At 44.3% G+C, this 21790-nt stretch overlaps 1 protein-coding gene across 1 annotated transcript in view; it reads right to left on the bottom strand.

Annotated features, from left to right (window-relative positions):
* LOC112257611 (protocadherin-1) overlaps positions 1 to 21790 on the bottom strand; it is a 165916-nt gene that overhangs the window by 32233 nt on the left and 111893 nt on the right. The window contains exon 4 of the mRNA XM_024431308.1: positions 14508 to 14727. Coding sequence (XP_024287076.1) covers positions 14508 to 14727 — 220 coding nt within the window. The remainder of the gene's footprint in view (positions 1 to 14507; positions 14728 to 21790) is intronic.

Genomic DNA, 21790 nt, shown 5'->3' with positions numbered 1-21790 from the left:
TGGTATATTGATTGCCTGGAACAATATACACTGAACCAATATATAAATGCAACATGCAACAATTTCAAAGATTTTACTGAGTTACAGTTCATATAAAGAAATCAGTAAATTGAAATAATTTCATTAGGCCCTATTCTATGGACTGGGAATACAGATATGGTCACAGATGCCTTATATAAAAGGTTAAGGGCTTGGATCAGAAAAACAGTCAGTATCTGGTGTGACCCCCATCTGGGATATGTTCAGCTTCCAGGAATTGTGTACAGATCCTTGCAGCATGGTGCCGTGCATTATCATGCTGAAACATGAGGTGATGGATGCGGATGAATGGCATGACAATGGGCCTCCGGATCTCATCACGGTATCTCTGTGCAATCAAATTGCATTCGAAAAAAATGCAATTGTGTTCGTTGTCTGTAGCTTATGCCTGCCCATACCATAACCCCAGAGCCACTATGGGCACTCTGCTCACAACATTGACATCAACGCTCACCCACATTTCTCCCACATGACGCCATACACGCCGTATCTGCCCTGTACAGTTGAAACCCAGGATTCATCCGTGAAGAGCACACTTCTCCAACATGCCAGTGGCCATCGGTTAAAACACCGAACTGCCGGCAGGTCAAGGCCCTGGGTAGGACAATGATCATGCAGATGAGCTGCCCTGAGACGGTTTCTGACAGTTTGTGCATACATTTTTCGGTTGTTGTAACATTACTCAGTTTCTGTGTTGTTGTGGGTTTGTGTATATGTGTATTTCAGGAAATGGCTTCCTGGATTCCAAAGCAGCTGATTGGTCGGCCCATCACTAGTTGGAGCTCTCACCCCACCCTCTCGTCAGGGGATACAGCTGTCTGCAATTACTGACTCCTTCTGCAGCTTTAAAAGCCAGTGTTCCTTTGTTAGGAGAGGGAGCTTCTTTGTATGTCCTGTGTTGGTTGTTGAGATGGTAAATTTGTTGAATTTGTTTTTTTTTGTGTTTTTTTTGTAGCTGCTGCTCCTGTAGTGGTATGTGTATACCATAGTACCTGGTGTTTTTGGTTTATTTAAATTGTTCACTAAATTTGAATGATTCTGTTTCATTTGTTCCACGGGGGAAGGCACCGTGTGTGTGTGTGTGTGTGTGTGTGTGTGTGTGTGTGTGTGTGTGTGTGTGTGTGTGTGTGTGTGTGTGTGTGTGTGTGTGTGTGTGTGTGTGTGTGTGTGTGTGTGTGTGTGTGTGTGTGTGTGTGTGTGTGTGCGCGCCCTGTATTTAAGCAAGAGCCCTGCGGGCATACATATACCTGTGGTATTTACTATGTCTATGCACACTAGGTATGACTGGGCGGACCACCCCTTGTATTTTGGTTTGCGCGCCAGGTCGCGCTAAGAAAAGGTAACCAGTGGGTAGGCAGGTAAGGCAGGAGAAGGGGAAACTTTAACCTTTGCTTTGGTTCCGGCCAGCCCCTTTTCCCCACCTTATCGTGTGAAGGAAGAATACATTCCCTGTAAACTGTAATAATCTCTGCCTCTGTCATCCTTACCCGCACCTACAATCACATACCTTTTTTCTACTCCACGGGGAGTTCGAGTTGTTGCAAGGTGTTGCGTTCCATCCAAGAGGCATACGTAACAGTTGTGGAAACTCAGTTTTATCAGCTGTCCAGGTGACTGGTCTCAGATGATCCCGCAGGTGAAGAAGCCAGATGTGGAGGTCCTGGGCTGGCTCCTTACGCGTGGTCTGAGGGTTGCGAGGCCGGTTGGACGTACTGCCAAATTATCTAAAACAATGTTGGAGCGTCTTTTTGGTAGAGAAATTAACAAAATTATCTGACAACGGCTCTGGTGGACGTGCCTGCAGTCAGCATGCCAATTGCATGCTTCCTCAACTTGAGACATTGGTGGCATTGTTGTGACAAAACTGCAAATTTTAGAGAGGCATTTTATTGTCCCCTACACAAGGTGCACCTGTGTAATGATCATGCTGTTTAATCAGCTTCTTGATATACCACAACAGTCAGGTGGATGGATTATCTTGGCAAAGGAGAACATGCTCACTAACATGGATGTAAACACGTTTCTGTAGAAAATTTGAGAGAAATACATTTTTTTGTGTGTATGGAAAAATTCTGGGATCTTTTATTTCAGCTCATGAAACATTGGACCAATATTTCAAATGTTGAGTTTTATATTTTTGTTCAGTATATATATCTAAAGAAGTCCACACACTCTCACATCCCTAGATTATATGCAGTATAAGCAAATACAATGGTGACTGGAAAATGAGTGATTTTACAGCATTCTCTCTCTCTCTCTCTCTCTCAGATCTTAAACATGTTCCAATCTTAACTGTATGGACCAATATAAAAAAAAAATCTAATGAAATTCACACACAGACACACACTCCTAAAGTATATTATAGAGTACAAGCGAATCCAATGCAAATCAATAGAGAATGAGGCATGCTACAGCAGTGCTAAACATGTTGCAAACCCCACCCTACCATGTTTGTGGTATGCATGTACACGTGTGCTTGGGAGAGAAAGAGGGAGAATGCTTTAGAATGCCTCACTTTCCATTGACTTGCATTGGATTTGTTAAAACTGTACAATATACTCTAGGAGTGTGTGTGAGTGGATTTCCTTAGATATTGCTTTTATGTACAGTCCCAGTCAATAGTTTAGGATTTTCTTTATTTTTCCTATTTTCTACATTGTAGAGAAACTATGAAATAACACATGGAATCATGTAGTAACCAAATAAGTGTTACAAAAATCTAAATATATTTTAGATTTGAGATTCTTCAAGGTAGCCAGCCTTTGTGTTGACAGATTTGCACACTCTTAGCATTCTGTCAACCAGCTTCACCTTGAATACTTTTCCAACAGTTCTCACATATGCTGATTACTTGTTGGCTGCTTTTCCTTCACTCTGGGGTCCAACTCATCCCAAACCACCTTAATTGGGTTGAGGTCAGGTGATTGTGGAGGTCAGGTCATCTGATATAGCACTCCATCACTCTCATTCTTGGTCAAATAGCCCTTACTCATCCAGGACGTACTTCCGGCGCCGACAGAGATGGCCGCCTCGCTTCGCGTTCCTAGGAAACTATGCAGTTTTTTGTTTTTTTACGTGTTATTTCTTACACTAGTACCCCAGGTCATCTTAGGTTTCTTTACATACAGCCGACAAGAACTACTGAATATAAGATCAGCGTCAACTCACCATCAGTACGACCAAGAATATGTTTTTCGCGATGCGGATCCTGAGTTCTGCCTTACAACCAGTGTAACCGAGTGGATCACATGCAGCGACCAAAAAAAAAAAAAAAACGACTCGGAAAAAGAGGGAAACGAAGCGGTCTTCTGGTCAGACTCCGGAGACGGGCACATCGTGCACCACTCCCCAGCATTCTTCTTGCCAATGTCCAGTCTCTTGACAACAAGGTTGATGAAATCCGAGCAAGGGTAGCATTCCAGAGGGACATCAGAGACTGTAACGTTCTCTGCTTCACGGAAACATGGCTCACTGGAGAGACGCAATCCGAAGCGGTGCAGCCAGCGGGTTTCTCCACGCATCGCGCCGACAGAAACAAACATCTCTCTGGTAAGAAGACGGGCGGGGGCGTATGCCTTATGGCCAACGTGACATGGTGTGATGAAGGAAACATACAGGAACTCAAATCCTTCTGTTCACCTGATTTAGAATTCCTCACAATCAAATGTAGACCGCATTATCTACCAAGAGAATTCTCTTCGATTATAATCACAGCCGTATATATCCCCCAAGCAGACACATCGATGGCTCTGAACGAACTTTATTTAACTCTCTGCAAACTGGAAACGATTTATCCGGAGGCTGCATTCATTGTAGCTGGGGATTTTAACAAGGCTAATCTGAAAACAAGACTCCCTAAATTTTATCAGCATATTGATTGCGCAACCAGGGTGGAAAGACCCTGGATCATTGTTACTCTAACTTCCGCGACGCATATAAGGCCCTGCCCCGCCCCCTTTCGGAAAAGCTGACCACGACTCCATTTTGTTGATCCCTGCCTACAGACAGAAACTAAAACAAGAAGCTCCCACGCTGAGGTCTGTCCAACGCTGGTCCGACCAAGCTGACTCCACACTCCAAGACTGCTTCCATCACGTGGACTGGGAGATGTTTCGTATTGCGTCAGACAACAACATTGACGAATACGCTGATACGGTGTGCGAGTTCATTAGAACGTGCGTTGAAGATGTCGTTCCCATAGCAACGATTAAAACATTCCCTAACCAGAAACCGTGGATTGATGGCAGCATTCGTGTGAAACTGAAGGCACGAACCACTGCTTTTAATCAGGGCAAGGTGTCTGGTAACATGACTGAATACAAACAGTGCAGCTATTCCCTCCGCAAGGCTATCAAACAAGCTAAGCGCCAGTACAGAGACAAAGTAGAATCTCAATTCAACGGCTCAGACACAAGAGGTATGTGGCAGGGTCTACAGTCAATCACGGACTACAGGAAGAAACCCAGCCCAGTCTCGGACCAGGATGTCTTGCTCCCAGGCAGACTAAATAACTTTTTTGCCCGCTTTGAGGACAATACAGTGCCACTGACACGGCCTGCAACGGAATCATGCGGTCTCTCCTTCACTGCAGCCGAAGTGAGTAAGACATTTAAACGTGTTAACCCTCGCAAGGCTGCAGGCCCAGACGGCATCCCCAGCCGCGCCCTCAGAGCATGCGCAGACCAGCTGGCCGGTGTGTTTACGGACATATTCAACCAATCCCTATACCAGTCTGCTGTTCCCACATGCTTCAAGAGGCCACCATTGTTCCTGTTCCCAAGAAAGCTAAGGTAACTGAGCTAAACGACTACCGCCCCGTAGCACTCACATCCGTCATCATGAAGTGCTTTGAGAGACTAGTCAAGGACCATATCACCTCCACCCTACCTGACACCCTTGACCCACTCCAATTTGCTTACCGCCCAAATAGGTCCACAGACGATGCAATCTCAACCACACTGCACACTGCCCTAACCCATCTGGACAAGAGGAATACCTATGTGAGAATGCTGTTCATCGACTACAGCTCGGCATTCAACACCATAGTACCCTCCAAGCTCGTCATCAAGCTCGAGACCCTGGGTCTCGACCCCGCCCTGTGCAACTGGGTACTGGACTTCCTGACGGGCCGCCCCCAGGTGGTGAGGGTAGGCAACAACATCTCCTCCCCGCTGATCCTCAACACTGGGGCCCCACAAGGGTGCGTTCTGAGCCCCCTCCTGTACTCCCTGTTCACCCACGACTGCGTGGCCATGCACGCCTCCAACTCAATCATCAAGTTTGCGGACGACACAACAGTGGTAGGCTTGATTACCAACAACGACGAGACGGCCTACAGGGAGGAGGTGAGGGCCCTCGGAGTGTGGTGTCAGGAAAATAACCTCACACTCAACGTCAACAAAACTAAGGAGATGATTGTGGACTTCAGGAAACAGCAGAGGGAACACCCCCATCCACATCGATGGAACAGTAGTGGAGAGGGTAGCAAGTTTTAAGTTCCTCGGCATACACATCACAGACAAACTGAATTGGTCCACTCACACAGACAGCATCGTGAGGAAGGCGCAGCAGCGCCTCTTCAACCTCAGGAGGCTGAAGAAATTCGGCTTGTCACCAAAAGCACTCACAAACTTCTACAGATGCACAATCGAGAGCATCCTGGCGGGCTGTATCACCGCCTGGTATGGCAACTGCACCGCCCTCAACCGTAAGGCTCTCCAGAGGGTAGTGAGGTCTGCACAACGCATCACCGGGGGCAAACTACCTGCCCTCCAGGACACCTACACCACCCGATGCTACAGGAAGGCCATAAAGATCATCAAGGACATCAACCACCCGAGCCACTGCCTGTTCACCCCGCTGTCATCCAGAAGGCGAGGTCAGTACAGGTGCATCAAAGCTGGGACCGAGAGACTGAAAAACAGCTTCTATCTCAAGGCCATCAGACTGTTAAACAGCCACCACTAACATTGAGTGGCTACTGCCAACACACTGTCAATGTCACTGACTCTACTCCAGCCACTTTAATCATGGGAATTGATGGGAAATTATGTAAATATATCACTAGCCACTTTAAACAATGCTACCTTATATAATGTTACTTACCCTACATTGTTCATCTCATATGCATACGTTGATACTGTACTCTATATCATCGACTGCATCCTTATGTAATACATGTATCACTAGCCACTTTAACTATGCCACTTGGTTTACATACTTATCTCATATGTATATACTGTACTCGATATCATCTACTGTATCTTGCCTATGCTGCTCTGTACCATCACTCATTCATATATCCTTATGTACATATTCTTTATCCCCTTACACTGTGTATAAGACAGTAGTTTTTTTTTGGAATTGTTAGTTAGATTACTTGCTCGTTATTACTGCATTGTCGGAACTAGAAGCACAAGCATTTCGCTACACTCGCATTAACATCTGCTAACCATGTGTATGTGACAAATAAAATTTGATTTGATTTGATTTGATTTGATTTGATTTGAGGTATGTCTGGTCATTGCCCTTTTGAAAAACAAAACCAGATGGGATGGTGTATCGCTGCAGAATTCTATGGTAGCCATGCTGGTTAAGTTCTAAATAATTGTCACCAGCAAAGCACCCCCACACCATCACACCTCCTCCTCCATGCTTCACTGTGGGATACATGCATGTGGAGATCGTCGGTTCACCGACTCTGCGTCTCACATAGACATGACAGGTGGGACCAAAAATCTCACATTTGGACTCATCAGACCAAAGGACAGATTTCCACCGGTGTAATGTTCATTGCTCGTGTTTCTTGGCCCAAGCGTCTCTTCTTCTTATTGCTGTCCTTTAGTAGTGGTTTCTTTGCAGCAATTTGACCATAAAGGCCTGATTCACGCATTCTTCTCTGAACAGTTGATGTTGAGATGTTACTTGAACTCTGGGAAGCATTATTTTGAGCTGCAATCTGAGGTGCAGTTAACTCTAATGAAGTTATCTGCAGCAGGGGTAACTCTGGGTCTTCCTTAACTGTGGTGGTCCTCATGAGAGCTAGTTTCATCATAATGCTTGATGGTTTTTGCAACTGCACTTGAAATGTTCAAAGTTCTTGAACTTTTCAGGATTGAATGACCTTCGTTGTCATAGTTCCACCTGTCACCATTGGGCTGCATAGACCCTTATGATTTCCCACTTAAATGAAGTGTGTTTTCTGTTGTCCTTTGCTGAAGCTTTATTTATGATTCCTCATCTGGTCTCTTCTCTGCAACTGTGTCCAACCTCCCCATGTCACAGCAAGCTTCAGCCCACAACATGGAGCTAGAAGTGATCACCCAGATCAAGAATGTTGTAACCCACCAAGGAGCACTGCTGGGGTGGCAGCAAGAAAAACTCTTCCAGATATCGGAAACCTTCCGGGCACTTACCGACTCCCTCCAAACACAGTCCAACTCCAACCCAGGAGGAGCCAATGCCCAATGTTCATCATCCAGTGCTGCAGGCGTTGCCGTAGTTCCTCCAGGGGACCTGTACCAAGATCCCAGCCCTTGAGCGGTATGACGGCCACTCGGGAGGATGCAAGGGATTCCTCTCTCAGTGCTCTCTGGTGTTCGAACTACGGTCCTCCTCGTTCCAAACCAATCGGGCCATGATCGCAACCATAATCTCTGTACTCTCAGGCAAGGCCCTGGCGTGGGCAACGGCATTGTGGGAACAACAGCCACCATCCTGCAGCTCCATATTAGCTTTCAATGCTGAGGTGAGACAAATCTTCGACCACCCAGTCAGTGGACGAGAAGCAGCCAGCTCACTGTTCAACATCTGCCAAGGGGCCAGACCAGTGTCCTCACTATTATTCTACAATGTAGAAAATATTAAAAATAAATAAAAACCCTTGAATGAGTAGGTGTGTCCAAACTTATGACTGGAACTGTAAATATACGCATATATATACACATGCACACACTACCACTCAAAAGTTTGTGGTCACTTAGAAATGTTGTAACGTGTGCGTGCGCTAGGAGTCGGGAATCAAGTTTAGGGAGTGAATCATTTAATAAATGAAACATAATGCAAAACAAGAAACACGGACTACACACAGACAGGAAACTAAAACAATAATGCCTGGGGAAGGAACCAAAGGGAGCAATATACAGTTGAAGTAGGAAGTTTACATACACCTTAGACAAATACATTTAAACTCAGTTTTTCACAATTCCTTACATTTAATCCTAGTAAAAATTCCCTGTCTTAGATCAGTTAGGATCACCACTTTATTTTAAGAATGTGAAATAATACTAGAGAGAAGTATTTATTTCAGCTTTTATTTCTTTCATCACATTCCCAGTGGGTCAGAAGTTTACATGCACTCAATTAGTATTTGGTAGCATTGCCTTTAAATTGTTTAACTTGGGTCAAACGTTTCCACAAGCTTCCCAAAATGAGTTGGGTGAATTTTGGCCCATTCCTCCTGACAGAGCTGGTGTTACTGAGTCAGGTTTGTAGGCCTTCTTGCTCGCACATGCTTTTTCAGTTCTGCCCACAAATCTTCTATGGGATTGAGGTCAGGGCGTAGCGATGGTCACTCCAATACCTTGACTTTGTTGTCACAACTTTGAAATTATGCTTGTGGTCATTGTCCATTTGGAAGACCCATTTGCGACCAAGCTTTAACTTCCTGACTGATGACTTGAGATGTTACTTCAATATATCCACATTATTTTCATCCCTCATGATGCCATCTATTTTTTGAAGTGCATCATACCATCTTGCAGCAAAGCACCCCCACAACATAATTCTGCCACCCCCGTGCTTCACGGTTGGAATGGTGTTCTTTGGCTTGCAAGCATCCCCATTTTCCTCCAAACATAACGATGGTCATAATGGCCAAACAGTTCTATATTTGTTTCTTCAGACCAGAGGACATTTCTCCAAAAAGTACGATCTTTGTCCCCATGTGCAGTTGCAAGACGTAGTCTGTATTTTTTATGGCGGTTTTGGAGCAGTGGCTTCTTCCTTGCTGAGCGGCCTTTCAGGTTATGTCGATATAGGACTTGTTGTACTGTGGATATAGATACTTTTGTACCTGTTTCCTTCAGCATCTTCACAAGGTCCTTTACTGTTGTTCTGGGATTGATTTGTACTTTTCACACCAAAGTACGTTCATCTGTAGGAGACAGAATGCGTCTCCTTCCTGAGTGGTATGACGGCTGCTTGGTCCCATGGTGTTTATACTTGCATACTATTGTTTGTACAGATGAACGTGGTACCTTCAGGCGTTTGGAAATTGCTCCCAAGGATGAACCAGACTTGTTGAGGTCTACAAATTTTTTTCTGAAGTCTTGGCTGATTTCTGTTGATTTCCCCATAATGTCAAGCAACGAGACAATGAGTTTGAAGGTAGGCCTTGAAATACATCCACAGGTACACCTCCAATTGACTCAAATTATGTCAATTAGCCTACCAGAAGCTTCTAAAGCCATGACATCATATTCTGGAATTTTACAAGCTGTTTAAAGGCAGTCAACTTAGTGTATGTAAACTTCTGACCCACTGGAATTGTGATACAGTGAATTATAAGTGAAAACATCTGTCTGTAAACAATTGTTGGAAAAATGACTTGTGTCATGCACAAAGTAGATGTCCTAACTGACTTGCTAAAACTATAGTTTGTTAACAAGAAATCTGTGGAGTGGTTGAAAAATGAGTTTTAATGACTCCAACATAAGTGTATGTAAACTTCTAACTTCAACTGTATATAGGGAATGTAATTTTTTTATTTCATTTTACCTTTATTTAACCAGGCAAGTCAGTTAAGAACAAATTCTTATTTTCAATGATGGCCTAGGAACAGTGGGTTAACTGCCTGTTCAGGGGCAGAACGACAGATTTGTACCTTGTTAGCTCGGGGATTTGAACTTGCAACCTTCCGGTTACTAGCCCAACGCTCTAACCACTAGGCTACTAGGAGGTGATAGAGTCCAGGTGACTCTGATGACGTGCAGGTGTATGTAACGATGGTGACAGGTATGCGCCATAACAAGCAGCCTGATGACCTAGAGGTTGGGGAGGGAGCACACGTGACAAATGTCCTTGTTTTTAAAAGAAAGCAATTTTTTGGGCCATTAAAATAACATAAAATTCATTAGAAATACAGTGTAGCCATTGTTAATGTTGTAAATGACTATTGTAGCTGGAAATGGTAGATCTTTTATGGAATAGGTGTACAGAGGCCCCTTATCAGCAACCATCACTTCTATGTTCCAATGGCAAGTTGTGTTAGCTAATCCAAGTTGATCATTTTAAAAGGCTAATTGATCATTAGAAAACCATTTTGCAATGATGTTAGCACAGTTGAAAACTGTTGTTCTGATTAAAGAAGCAATAAAACTGGCCTTCTTTAGACTAGTTGAGTATCTGGAGCATCAGCATTTGTGCGTTCAATTACAGGCTCAAAATAGCCAGAAACAATGAACTTTCTTCTGAAACACGTCAGTCTATTCATGTCCTGAGAAATGAAAGCTATTCCATGCAAGAAATTTCTAATAAACATTTGATCTCGTACAACTCTGTGTGCATCTCCCTTCACAGAACAGCGCAAACTGGCTCTGACCAGAATTGAAAGAGGAGTATATAGACTCTGGGATGCTGGCCTTCTAGGCAGAGTTGCAAAGATAAAGCCATATCTCAGACTGGCCAATAAAAAGAAAAGATTAAGATGGGCAAAATAACACACTGGACAGAGGAACTCTGCCTAGAAGGTCAGCATCCTGGAGTTGCCTCTTCACTGTTGGCAAAGAGACTGGTGTTTTAAGGGTACTATTTAATGAAGCTGCCAGTTGAGGACTTGTGAGGCATCTATTTCTCAAACTTGACACTCTAATGTACTTGTCCTCTTGCTCAGTTGTTCACTGTGGCCTCCCACTCTTTCTATTCCGGTTCGAGCCAGATTGGGCTGTTCTGTGAAGGGAGTAGTATACTGCGTTGTACGAGATCTTCAGTTTCTTGGAAATTTCTCGCATGGAATAGACTTCATTTCCCAGAACAAGTATGGTGTTAAGACTGGTGTTTTGCAGATACTATTTAATGAAGCTGCCAGGTGAGGACTTGTGAGGTGTCTGTTTCTCAAACTATAAGCCTATGTAGATATTCCATAAAAAAATCTGCCGTTTCCATGGAAATATACCAAAAATTATTCAGTTCTTAAACTGCATATACTCTAGGGGTGTGTGTGAGAGAGTGTGTGTGTAGATTTCTTTTGATTTTGTTTATATATATTTGTCCAGACAATTATTCAGAACATGTTTGAGATCTGAGAATAAGAGAAAACGCTGTAATATATACAGTATATTGGTCTAGGCCAGTGGTTCACAAATGTTTTATAGCCCCATACCCCTTCAAACATTAAACATCCAGCTGCGTACCCCCTCTAGCACCAGGGCCAGCGCACTCTCAAATTTAGTTTTTTGCCATCATTGTAAGCCTGCCACACACACACTATACAACACATTTATTGAACATAAGAATGAGTGTGAGTTTTTGTCACAACCCAGCTTGTGGGAAGTGACAAAGAGCTCTTATAGGACCAGTACACAAATAATAATATAATAATCAATCATTTTGCTCTTCATTGAACCATCTTACATATAAAATTGTGAATAACTCACCACAGATTAATGAAAAGGGTGTGCATGGAAGGATGCACACAACTCTGCAATGTTGGGTTGTATTCGATAGAGTCTCAGTCTTAAATCATTTTCCACACACAGTATATGCCTGTATTTCGTTTTCACGCTAGTGAGGGCCGAGAATCCACTCACACATAGGTACGTGGCTGCAAAGGGCAGGATACTCTGGCAGTGGCTTCTGATTCATTTACATTTTCACAGAACCGCTTGTTGCAATTTCGATGAGGCTCTCTTGTTCAGTAAGTGGACTGGAGGCTGGGCATGAAAGGGATAATGAATCCAGTTGTTTGTGTCATCTGTTTCTGGAAAGTACTTGCATAATTGCGCACCCAACTCACTCAGGTGCTTCGTTATATTACATTTGACATTGTCCGTAAACTTGAGTTCAGTTGCACACAAAAACTCATACAATGAGGCCTCCCGGGTGGCGCAGTGGTTAAGGGCCACCAGAGACCCTGGGTTTGCTCCCAGGCTCTGTCGTAACCGGACGCGACCGGGAGGTCCGTGGGGCGATGCACAATTGGCCTAGCGTCGTCCGGGTTAGGAAGGGCTTGGCCGGTAGGGATATCCTTGTCTCAACGCGCACCAGCGACTCATGTGGCGGGCCGGGCGCAGTGCGTGCTAACCAAGGTTGCCAGGTGCATGGTGTTTCCTCCGACACATTGGTGTGGCTGGCTTCTGGGTTGGATGCGCGCTGTGTTAAGAAGCAGTGTGGCTTGGTTGGGTTGTGTATCGGAGGACGCATGACTTTCAACCTTCGTCTCTCCCGAGCCCGTACGGGAGTTGTAGTGATGAGACAAGATAGTAGCTACTAACAATTGGATACCATGAAATTGGGGAGGAAAAGGGGGTTAAAAAGGGGAGAAAAATGTTTTTTTTTTTTTTTGTAACTGATGGATACACTGATGGAAAGACCTGTGTGTTGTCCTTGTTAATGCAGACAGAGAAGAGATACAATTTCTTAATCATAACCTCAATTTTGTCCCGCACATTGCATATAGTTGCAGAGAGTCCCTGTAATCCTAGATTCAGATCATTCAGGAGAGAAAAAACATCACCCAGATAGGCCAGTCGTGTGAGAAACTTGTCATCATGCAAGCGGTCAGACAAGTGAAAATTATGGTAAATAAAAACATCTTTAAGCTCGTGTCAATACTTTGCCCCTTGATAACCAGCACACTGTTGTATGATGTAAAAGCGTTACATGGTCACTGTCCATATCATTGCATAGTGCAGAAAATACATGAGAGTTCAGGGGCCTTGCCTTAACCATTTTCACGGTAGTATCCAAAATATCTTTCAAGCTGTCAGGCATTCCCTTGGCAGCAAGAACCTCTTGGTGGATGCTACAGTGTACCCAAGTGGCGACGGAAGCAATTGCTTGCACGCACATTACCACTCCACATTCTCCCTGTCATGAGTTTTGCGCCATCAGTACAGATACCAACACATCTTGACCACCAAAGTCCATTTGATGTCACAAAGCTGTCCAGTACTTTAAAAATATCCTCTCCTGTTGTCCTGGTTTACAAAAGAGGATATCTTCCTTAATTGACCCCCCATAAACGTAACGGACATATACCAGGAGCTGTGCCAGGCCTGCCATGTCTGTTGGTTCATCCAGCGGTAACGCATATAATTCACTGGCTTATATGCTAAGCAGTAATTGTTTAAAAAAGATCTACTGCTATGTCACTGATGAGTCGTGAAATAGTGTTGTTTGATGAAGGCATTGTCTGTATAGTTTTTTCTGGCTTTTCCCCCCAACATTGTCCCAAGCATATCCGCGGTAGCAAGAAGAAGAAGAATGAAGTCTTCCACAATAATATGGGGCTTGCCTGTATAAATATTATTAAGATCTGATCATGTGAACATGTATTCACATGACTTGATTCATGAAATGTGTAAAAAAACAGTAACCCCATTGGTCCAAAGACTAAATATAGTACAATATCAAGAACTCACATTGTAGACAAATGCTTTGGCCAACTTAAAACAGTCAGATTTGTCAATCAGTATGCTCAGAGAACAAGTGTAACAAAGGTCATTTTTTATTTCCGTTATGGACATGTTTGAGATAAGGACCTATGGTTCTTATTACGGGTGCATGGATGATCTTGATAGGGTTATCACTCTTTACTATGGGTAAAGGTTTTTCCATGGACCTAGACATCTGTGTGTATTATGCATAGTGCACAGCTTATATGGATTTAGTTTTGTTGTTTGAGCACTGTGTACGGTACACAGCAAAGGGAATGCATATCTCTAGATCTGGAACACCTAGCTACATTTGGCTGCGGAGAGAAAGCTTGGCGTAAGGGGAGGTAAATGTTTACGACAAACACAATGTTGTCTACCCAGATACTCCAGTAGTCTTTTTTAAAATTAGCACGCTTGTGTGAGATGGTCATTAGGAATGACTTAGAGCTCTGAGAGAGGAGAGCAGAGGGGCTGCTGAGGTAAAAGACAGAGACACTGAATGCTGACTCCACAACACACAGATCTATTAATCTATCCATCTGCCCCAGCAGCCAAAACAACAGCTAACATATCAATACAACACTCTGCAAACACAACACACATCACTGTCACTAACACTGTCTGCACATCAGCACCCTTTAATAAACAATCAAACAAACACACACACACACACACACACACAGCACAAACAAACACATCCCCACCTCAGGTCACAACCCTGAACCGAATCCCGAAACACTTTACAAACACCAGACTAACAACTACTATTACATACAACAGACACTGAAACTCACAGAGAATACAGGATCGTACCATTTTCAGGGTGCTCCATTTCCCCAATGCTGCCGTCTGGGGTGGTCCTCTCGTAGTGATCCTCAGGCAGGGTCAGGGGCCCGATACGGGGGCCAGATGATGACTTACTGCTGGGCGTCTCTGACTCCTCCAGGCCGCTGTCATAGTAACTGTGCTGAGATGCATCCTGCAGATCCTGCACCGGATTGGCTGTGGAGAATGTCACTCTGCGATGGGGGAGCTGAAATCAGAAAATATCTCCATCAACATAAAAGTCTAACATAAACCTTCTTAATAGATGAATTCACCCCTTGCAGAGATCAGTTTACTAAATGGCCAGTCGCCATATTCAACAATGGAAAGATGACTACTCATGGCCCACATACAGTACACTCCCCCACCCCCACCCACGCACACAAACACCCCTCGTAAAACTGAGGAAACCATTGGTGTAGCAGAAAAGGCCTTATTGCCTATTCTGTGCTGCTGAGAGTTTGTGGTAGAGATCAATAACCCAGGTCTGTACTCCACTCTCCCCTTCTCCATCTTCCCTTGTTCTCTTAGGCAGAACAGATCCATTTTAGCAGGGATTGGAAGCGATATGCCAGTCATTTTAGCACATATACAGGAACCATACAGGGCTGCTTTTAGAGTGTTCATAGAGCTATCAACACTGGGTTGTCAATCAAGTCTACCGGACCACTAATGCTCTCAGGATGGTTTTATTATTGTCAATCATTTTTTATCTATCAACCATTCATTTGCTCTTCCTCTCTGTTTCATTCATTCTTTCTTTCACTCACAATCAGTACTTCCTATTTGTATTCTGAAGTGTGGCCCCACATACACTGCATGTACACTTCTTCCTCCCACATGGCCCATTTGCCCGGGACAATTAAGTGTTAGCCATCATTTTAAACCTAACTGAACGCGATGCTTTCTAACTATGCAGACACTTTATAAAAACTCGCTATGTATGTGTGTGTATATGTACAGTATGTGTTTGTGAGTCTGTGCTTGAATGTGCACGTGTGTGTCTTAGGGCACATGTGTTTCCTCCCTTAATTAAATTATTCGGGGGGGCAGGTAGCCTAGTGGTTAAAGCATTTGGCCAGTAACCAAAAGGTTGCTAGTCCAAATCCCAGAGCGGACAAGGTAAAAATCTGTCATTCTGCCCCTGAACAAGGCGGTTAACCCACTGTTTCTAGGCCGTCATTGTAAATAAGAATTTGTTCTTAACTGACTTGCCTAGTTAATAAATAAACATACATTTATTTTTATCTGTAATAAAAACATGCATGCCGCACTTCTGGTGATACGTAAATGTAAGTGACATTATTTTATCTACCGTGAAAAATGTGGAGAATTGCAAATGGAATTGCTTGATCTACTGTATGAAAGAATACCATGGTCATGAAGAATGCAAATTGCATTGTTTGATCTGTGTTAAGGCCTACAAGTACCTTGCAACTCGGATATAATGTACTTAGTATACAGACTTTTATTGGGACGTGGGTTAGCATTGTTATTATGATATTTCAATCAAGCCGTTTATTGCTTTACTAAAACGGACTGAGGTAATGGTATTCTCAAGGAGAACTCTCAAACTGTGATTAAAGGTATCCTAAGCAGACACATTACTATTTAAATATAAGGGTGTATTTAGTTGTTTAAATATGGATTCTTGCTAAAACTGCTCTTGTAGGCATTGCTCGAGAGTCAGCATTTCCCTGGGTAGGCTATGTATGGTAGACTGGGAGGCTATGGCTACGCAGATGGGAAATAAGATTCATTTTTAGTCAGAACACAGCTACTCCACCAGGGCTGGAGTGGGTACAGAGAGGAGACAGAGGGGGCGTTCCGCTAGCAGTCGGGGTCAATTCTGAGTGCTAGAGGCGAATTGGAGGAGATTGTATAGGACTAGAGGCTGGAAACTCAAAGAATTGGATCTTGGGATGGGGCTTAAGCAAAATCAGAAAGCACTGTATGTGGTGCCGAAGAAGATGGCTGACGTCTTCCATGCTCATAACCGATTGTGCTATTTTGTTCGTTTTTTGCATTGTTTTAAATCATTTTTTACTTATTTTGTACAGAAATTTGCTCCTACCATTGCTTATGACCGAAAATAACTTCTGGCCATCAGAACTGTGAATACTCAACACGAACTGGAAGAAGCTTTTTCCTTTAAAACCTGTTAAGCCTCCCCCCTACTTTTTCGGAAATTCTGTTAAAAATCGCGCAACATTTTGGCGTCCTGCTACTCAGGCCAGGAATATAGTATATGCATATGATTAGTATGTGTGTATAGAAAACACTCAGACGTTTCCAAAACTGTTTAAATCACGGCTGTGACTATAACAGAACGTCTGTTTCATCGAAAAGCGCAGGAAAATCTGATCACTGGAGATGAAAAAAAAATATCCATGCGCCACTCCCAGGAATTGTTAAAGGTGAACCGTATTAAATGAGGCCGAGCTTGCAGTACCTACAGCTTCCACAGGATGTATAGAGTCTCCTCATTTGATTCTGATTTGATTCTTGGTAGATCCGACCAAAGGGAACCGATTCCCTCCGACCACCAACCTGAGGCATTGTCTCTGTGTTTTTCCGGACATTTTTCCACACGACCAACTATCGAATTTACATCGCCTCCTGATGATTTTTATAGCTTATTAACGTGTAGTTATACCTAAAGTTGCATTAGAAAGGTATTTCGAAGTGTTTTGTGAAAGTTTATCGTCGAATTTTTAACTTTTAAAAAATGACGTTACGTTATGAAACGCTATTTTTTTCCGTTTATCACACAGTCTTCATAGATCGATATCTAGGCTATATATGGACCGATTTAATCCAAAAAAAGACCCAGTATTGATTATGGGACATCAAGTTGTGCCAAGAAAGAAGATGGTCAAAGGTAATTAATGTTTTATATTTTATTGTGCGGTTTGTGTAGCGCCGACTATGCTAATTCTTTTGTTTACATCCCCTACGGGTCTTTTGGGGTGTTGCATGCTATCAGATAATAGCTTCTCATGCTTTCGCCGAAAAGCATTTTAAAAATCTGACTCGGTGGCTAGATTCACAATGACTGTAGCTTTATTTCAATACCAAGCATGTGTATTTTAATGAACGTTTGCGTTTTAACTAATACTATTAGCGTGTAGCGTAGCGCATTTGCATTTCCAGAGCTCTAGGTGGGACATCTGCGTCTCAAGTAGGCTCAAGAGGTTTAACGAGTCCAACTAGAAGTATATACTGCTCTCCCGGGGACAGGCCCAAATCCCCATCATTTGCGTGAAGAAAAGACGAAGGAACAGAGGATGCAGATCGGGCTGCCTTCGGAGAATCTGAAGGCGAGCGAGTAAACTCCCACTGCCATCAGTCCTACTTGCTAACATCATTGGAAAATAACATTGATGACCTACGATTTCAATTATCCTACCACCGAGTTGTGGCTGAACGACTGCACGGATAATATAGAGCTGGTGGGATTTTCAATGCACCGGCAGAACAGAGAAGCTATGTCTGGTGGGAGTGTGTCTTTTTGTCAATAACTGCTGGTGCGCGATGTCTAATATTAAAGAAGTCTCGAGGTATTGCTCGCCTGACGTAGAGTACCTTATGATAAGCTGTAGAACACACTATTTACCAGGAGAGTTCTCCTCTATATTATTCGTAGCTGTTTATTTACCACCACAGACCGATGCTGGCACTAAGACTGCACTCAACCAAGTCTATAAGGCCATAAGCAAACAAGAAAATGCTCATCCAGAAGCGGTGCTCCTAGAGGCCGGGACTTTAATGCAGGCAAATTTAAATCAGTTTTACCAAATTTTTACCAGCATGTCACATGTGCAACCAGAGGGAAAAAACTCTAGATCACATTTACTCCACAAACAGAGATGCATACACTGCTCTCCCCCGCCCTCCATTCTGACCATAACTATATCCTCCTTTCACGACTCCCGCCAAAGTCGGCTCCTCTCCTTGTTCGGGCGGCGCTCGGCGCTCGACATAACCGGTCTTCTAGCCATCGCCGCTCCACCTTTCATTTTCCATTTGTTTTGTCTTGTTTTTCCACACACCTGTTTTACATCCCCTCATTACTCTACTTGTACATATTCCTCTGTTCCCCCCCCCATGTCTGTGAGTGTAATTGTTTGTTGCATGTCATGTGTGATGCATCATGCTGTTTTTTTCGCCGGGTCTTGTTTGGAACCCGTAGTATTGTATGCTGTACATTATTTGTGTGACGAGTGTGCCATTCGCTTTTGCCTTTGGTGGGAGTGTCGTTACGCAGTTGTGTCAGACTGTTTTCCTTCTGCAAAATAAAGTGTGCTTGTTCACTCATCTCTGCTCTCCTGCACCTGACTTCAGTTAACCAGTTGCGCACACTGTTTACACCTCCTGATTCCTGCTTACATGCGAAAACTAAAGCAGGAAGTACCAGTGTCTCGCTCAATACGAAAGTGGTCAGATGATGCAGATGCTGCACCACAGAACTGTTTTGCTAGCACAGAATGGAATATTTTCCGGGATTCGTCCAATGGCATTGAGGAGTATACCACCTCAGTCATCGGCTTCATCAATGAGTGCATTGATGACGTCGTCTCCACAGTGACTGTACGTACATATCCCAACTAGAAGCCATGGATAACAGGCAACATCCGCATTGAGCCAAAGGCTAGTTCTGCCGTTTTCAAGGAGCAGGACACCATTCCGGACGCAATATATGAAAATCCCGCTATGCCCTCAGATAAACCAAGCAAAGCCTCAATACAGGACTAAGATTGAATCTTACTATACCGGCTCTGACACTCGTCAGATGTGGCAGGGCTTGAAAACTATTATGGACTACAAAGGGAAACCCAGATGCAAGCTGCCCAGTGACGTGAGTCTAACAAACGAGCTAAATGCTTTTTATGCTCGATTCGAGGCAAGCAATACTGAATCATGCACGAGAGCACCAGCTGTTCTGGATGTCTGTGTGATAATGCTCTCGGTAGCCGATGTGAGCAAGACATTTAAACAGGTCAACATTCACAAAGCCGCGGGGCCAGATGGATTACCAGGACGTGTACTCAAAGCATGCGCGGAACAACTGGCAAGTGTCTTCACTAACATTTTCAACCTCTCCCTGACTAAGTCTGTAATACATATATGTTTCAATTAGAAAACCATAGTCCCTGTGCCCATGGAAGCGAAGGTAACCTGCCTAAATGATTATTGCTCTGTAGCACTCACGTCGGTAGCCATGAAGTGCTTTGAAAGGCTGGTCATGTCTCACATCAACAACATCCTCCCGGATACCCTAGACCCACTCCAATTCGCATACCAATCCCAACAGATGAAGCAATCTCTATTGCACTCCACACTGCCCTTTCCCACTTGGAAAAAAGGAACACCTATGTGAGAATGCTGTTCATTGACTACTGCTCAGTGTTCAACACCATAGTGCTCACGAAGCTCATCACTAAGCTAAACACATCCCTCTGCAACAGGATCCTGGATTTCCTGACAGGCCGCCCCAGGTGGTAAGGGTAGGCAACAGCACATCTGCCACGCTAATCCTGAACACTGGGGCCCCTCAGGAGGGTGTACTTAGTCCCCTCCTGTAATTCCTTGTTCACCCACGACTATGTGGCCAAACATGACTCTAACACCATCATTAAGTTTGCTGACGACACAACAGTTCTTAGGCCTGATCCCGAAAATGATGAGACAGCCTATAGGGAGGAGGTCAGGGCACTGGCAGTGTGGTGCCAGGACAACAACCTCTCCCTCAATGCGAACAATATATAGGAGCTGATTGTGAACTACAGGAAAAGGCGGGCCAAACAGGCCCCCATTAACATCAACGGGGCTGTAGTAGAGCGGGTTGAGAGTTTCAAGTTCCTTGGTGTCCACTTCACCAACGAGCTGTCATGGTCCAAAAACACCAAGAAAGTTGTGAAGAGGGCACGACAAAAACTTTTCCCCCTCAGGAGACTGAAAAGATTTGGCATGGATCCTCAAAAGGTTCTATAGCTGCACCATCGAGAGCACACTGACCAGTTGCATCACCGCCTGGTATGACAACTGCCCGGCATCTGACCATAAGGCACTACAGATGGAAGTGCGTACGGCCCAGTACATCACTGGGGCCAAGCTTCCTGCCATCCAGGACCTATATAACAGGCGGTGTCAGAGGATAGACCATAAAATTATCAGAGACTCTACTCACCCAATTCAGAGACTGTTTTCTCTGCTACCGCACAGCAAGCGGTACCGGAGCGCCAAGTCTAGGACCAAAATGCTCCTTAATAGCTTCCACCTCCAAGCCAGAAGACTGCTGAACAGTTAATCAAATGGCCACCGGACTATTACATTGATTGCCACCCCCCTCCATTTGTCTGTATACTACTGCAACTCTCTGTTTATTATCAATGCATAGTCACTTAGCCCCTACCTACATGTATAAATTACTTCAATTAACCTGTACCCCCGCACACTGACCATGTTCACCCACGACTGCGTGGCCATGCACGCCTCCAACTCAATCATCAAGTTTGGAGTACAGGAGGGCTCCGAACGCACCCTTGTGGGGCCCCAGTGTTGAGGATCAGCGGGGTGGAGATGTTGTTACCTACCCTCACCACCTGGGGGCGGCCCGTCAGGAAGTCCAGTCCCCAGTTGCACAGGGCGGGGTCGAGACCCAGGGTATCAAGCTTGATGATGAGTTTGGAGGGTACTATGGTGTTAAATGCTGAGCTGTAGTCGATCAACAGCATTCTCACATAGGTATTCCTCTTGTCCAGATGGGTTAGGGCAGTGTGCAGTGTGGTTGAGATTGCATCGTCTGTGGACCTGTTTGCGTGGTAAGCAAATTGGAGTGGGTCTAGGGTGCCAGGTAGGGTGGAGGTGATATGGTCCTTGACTAGTCTCTCAAAGCACTTCATGATGATGGAAGTGAGTGCTACGGGGCGGTAGTTGTTTAGCTCAGTTACCTTAGCTTTCTTGGGAACAGGAACAATGGTGGCCCTCTTGAAGCATGTGGGAACAGCAGACTGGGATAGGGATTGATTGAATATGTCCGTAAACACACCAGCCAGCTGGTCCGCGCATGCTCTGAGGGCGCGGCTGGGGATGCTGTCTGGGCCTGCAGCCTTGCTAGGGTTAACACATTTAAATGTTATACTCACGTCGGCTACAGTGAAGGAGAGTCCGCAGTGAAGGAGACTCCGCATGTTTTGGTTGCGGGCCGTGTCAGTGGCACTGTTTTATCCTCAAAGCGGGCAAAAAAGTTATTTAGTCTGCCTGGTAGC

Source organism: Oncorhynchus tshawytscha, linkage group LG09, assembly GCF_018296145.1.
Source record: "Oncorhynchus tshawytscha isolate Ot180627B linkage group LG09, Otsh_v2.0, whole genome shotgun sequence".
Lineage (NCBI taxonomy): Eukaryota > Metazoa > Chordata > Actinopteri > Salmoniformes > Salmonidae > Oncorhynchus > Oncorhynchus tshawytscha.
This window is presented reverse-complemented; position numbering and strand designations above follow the sequence as displayed.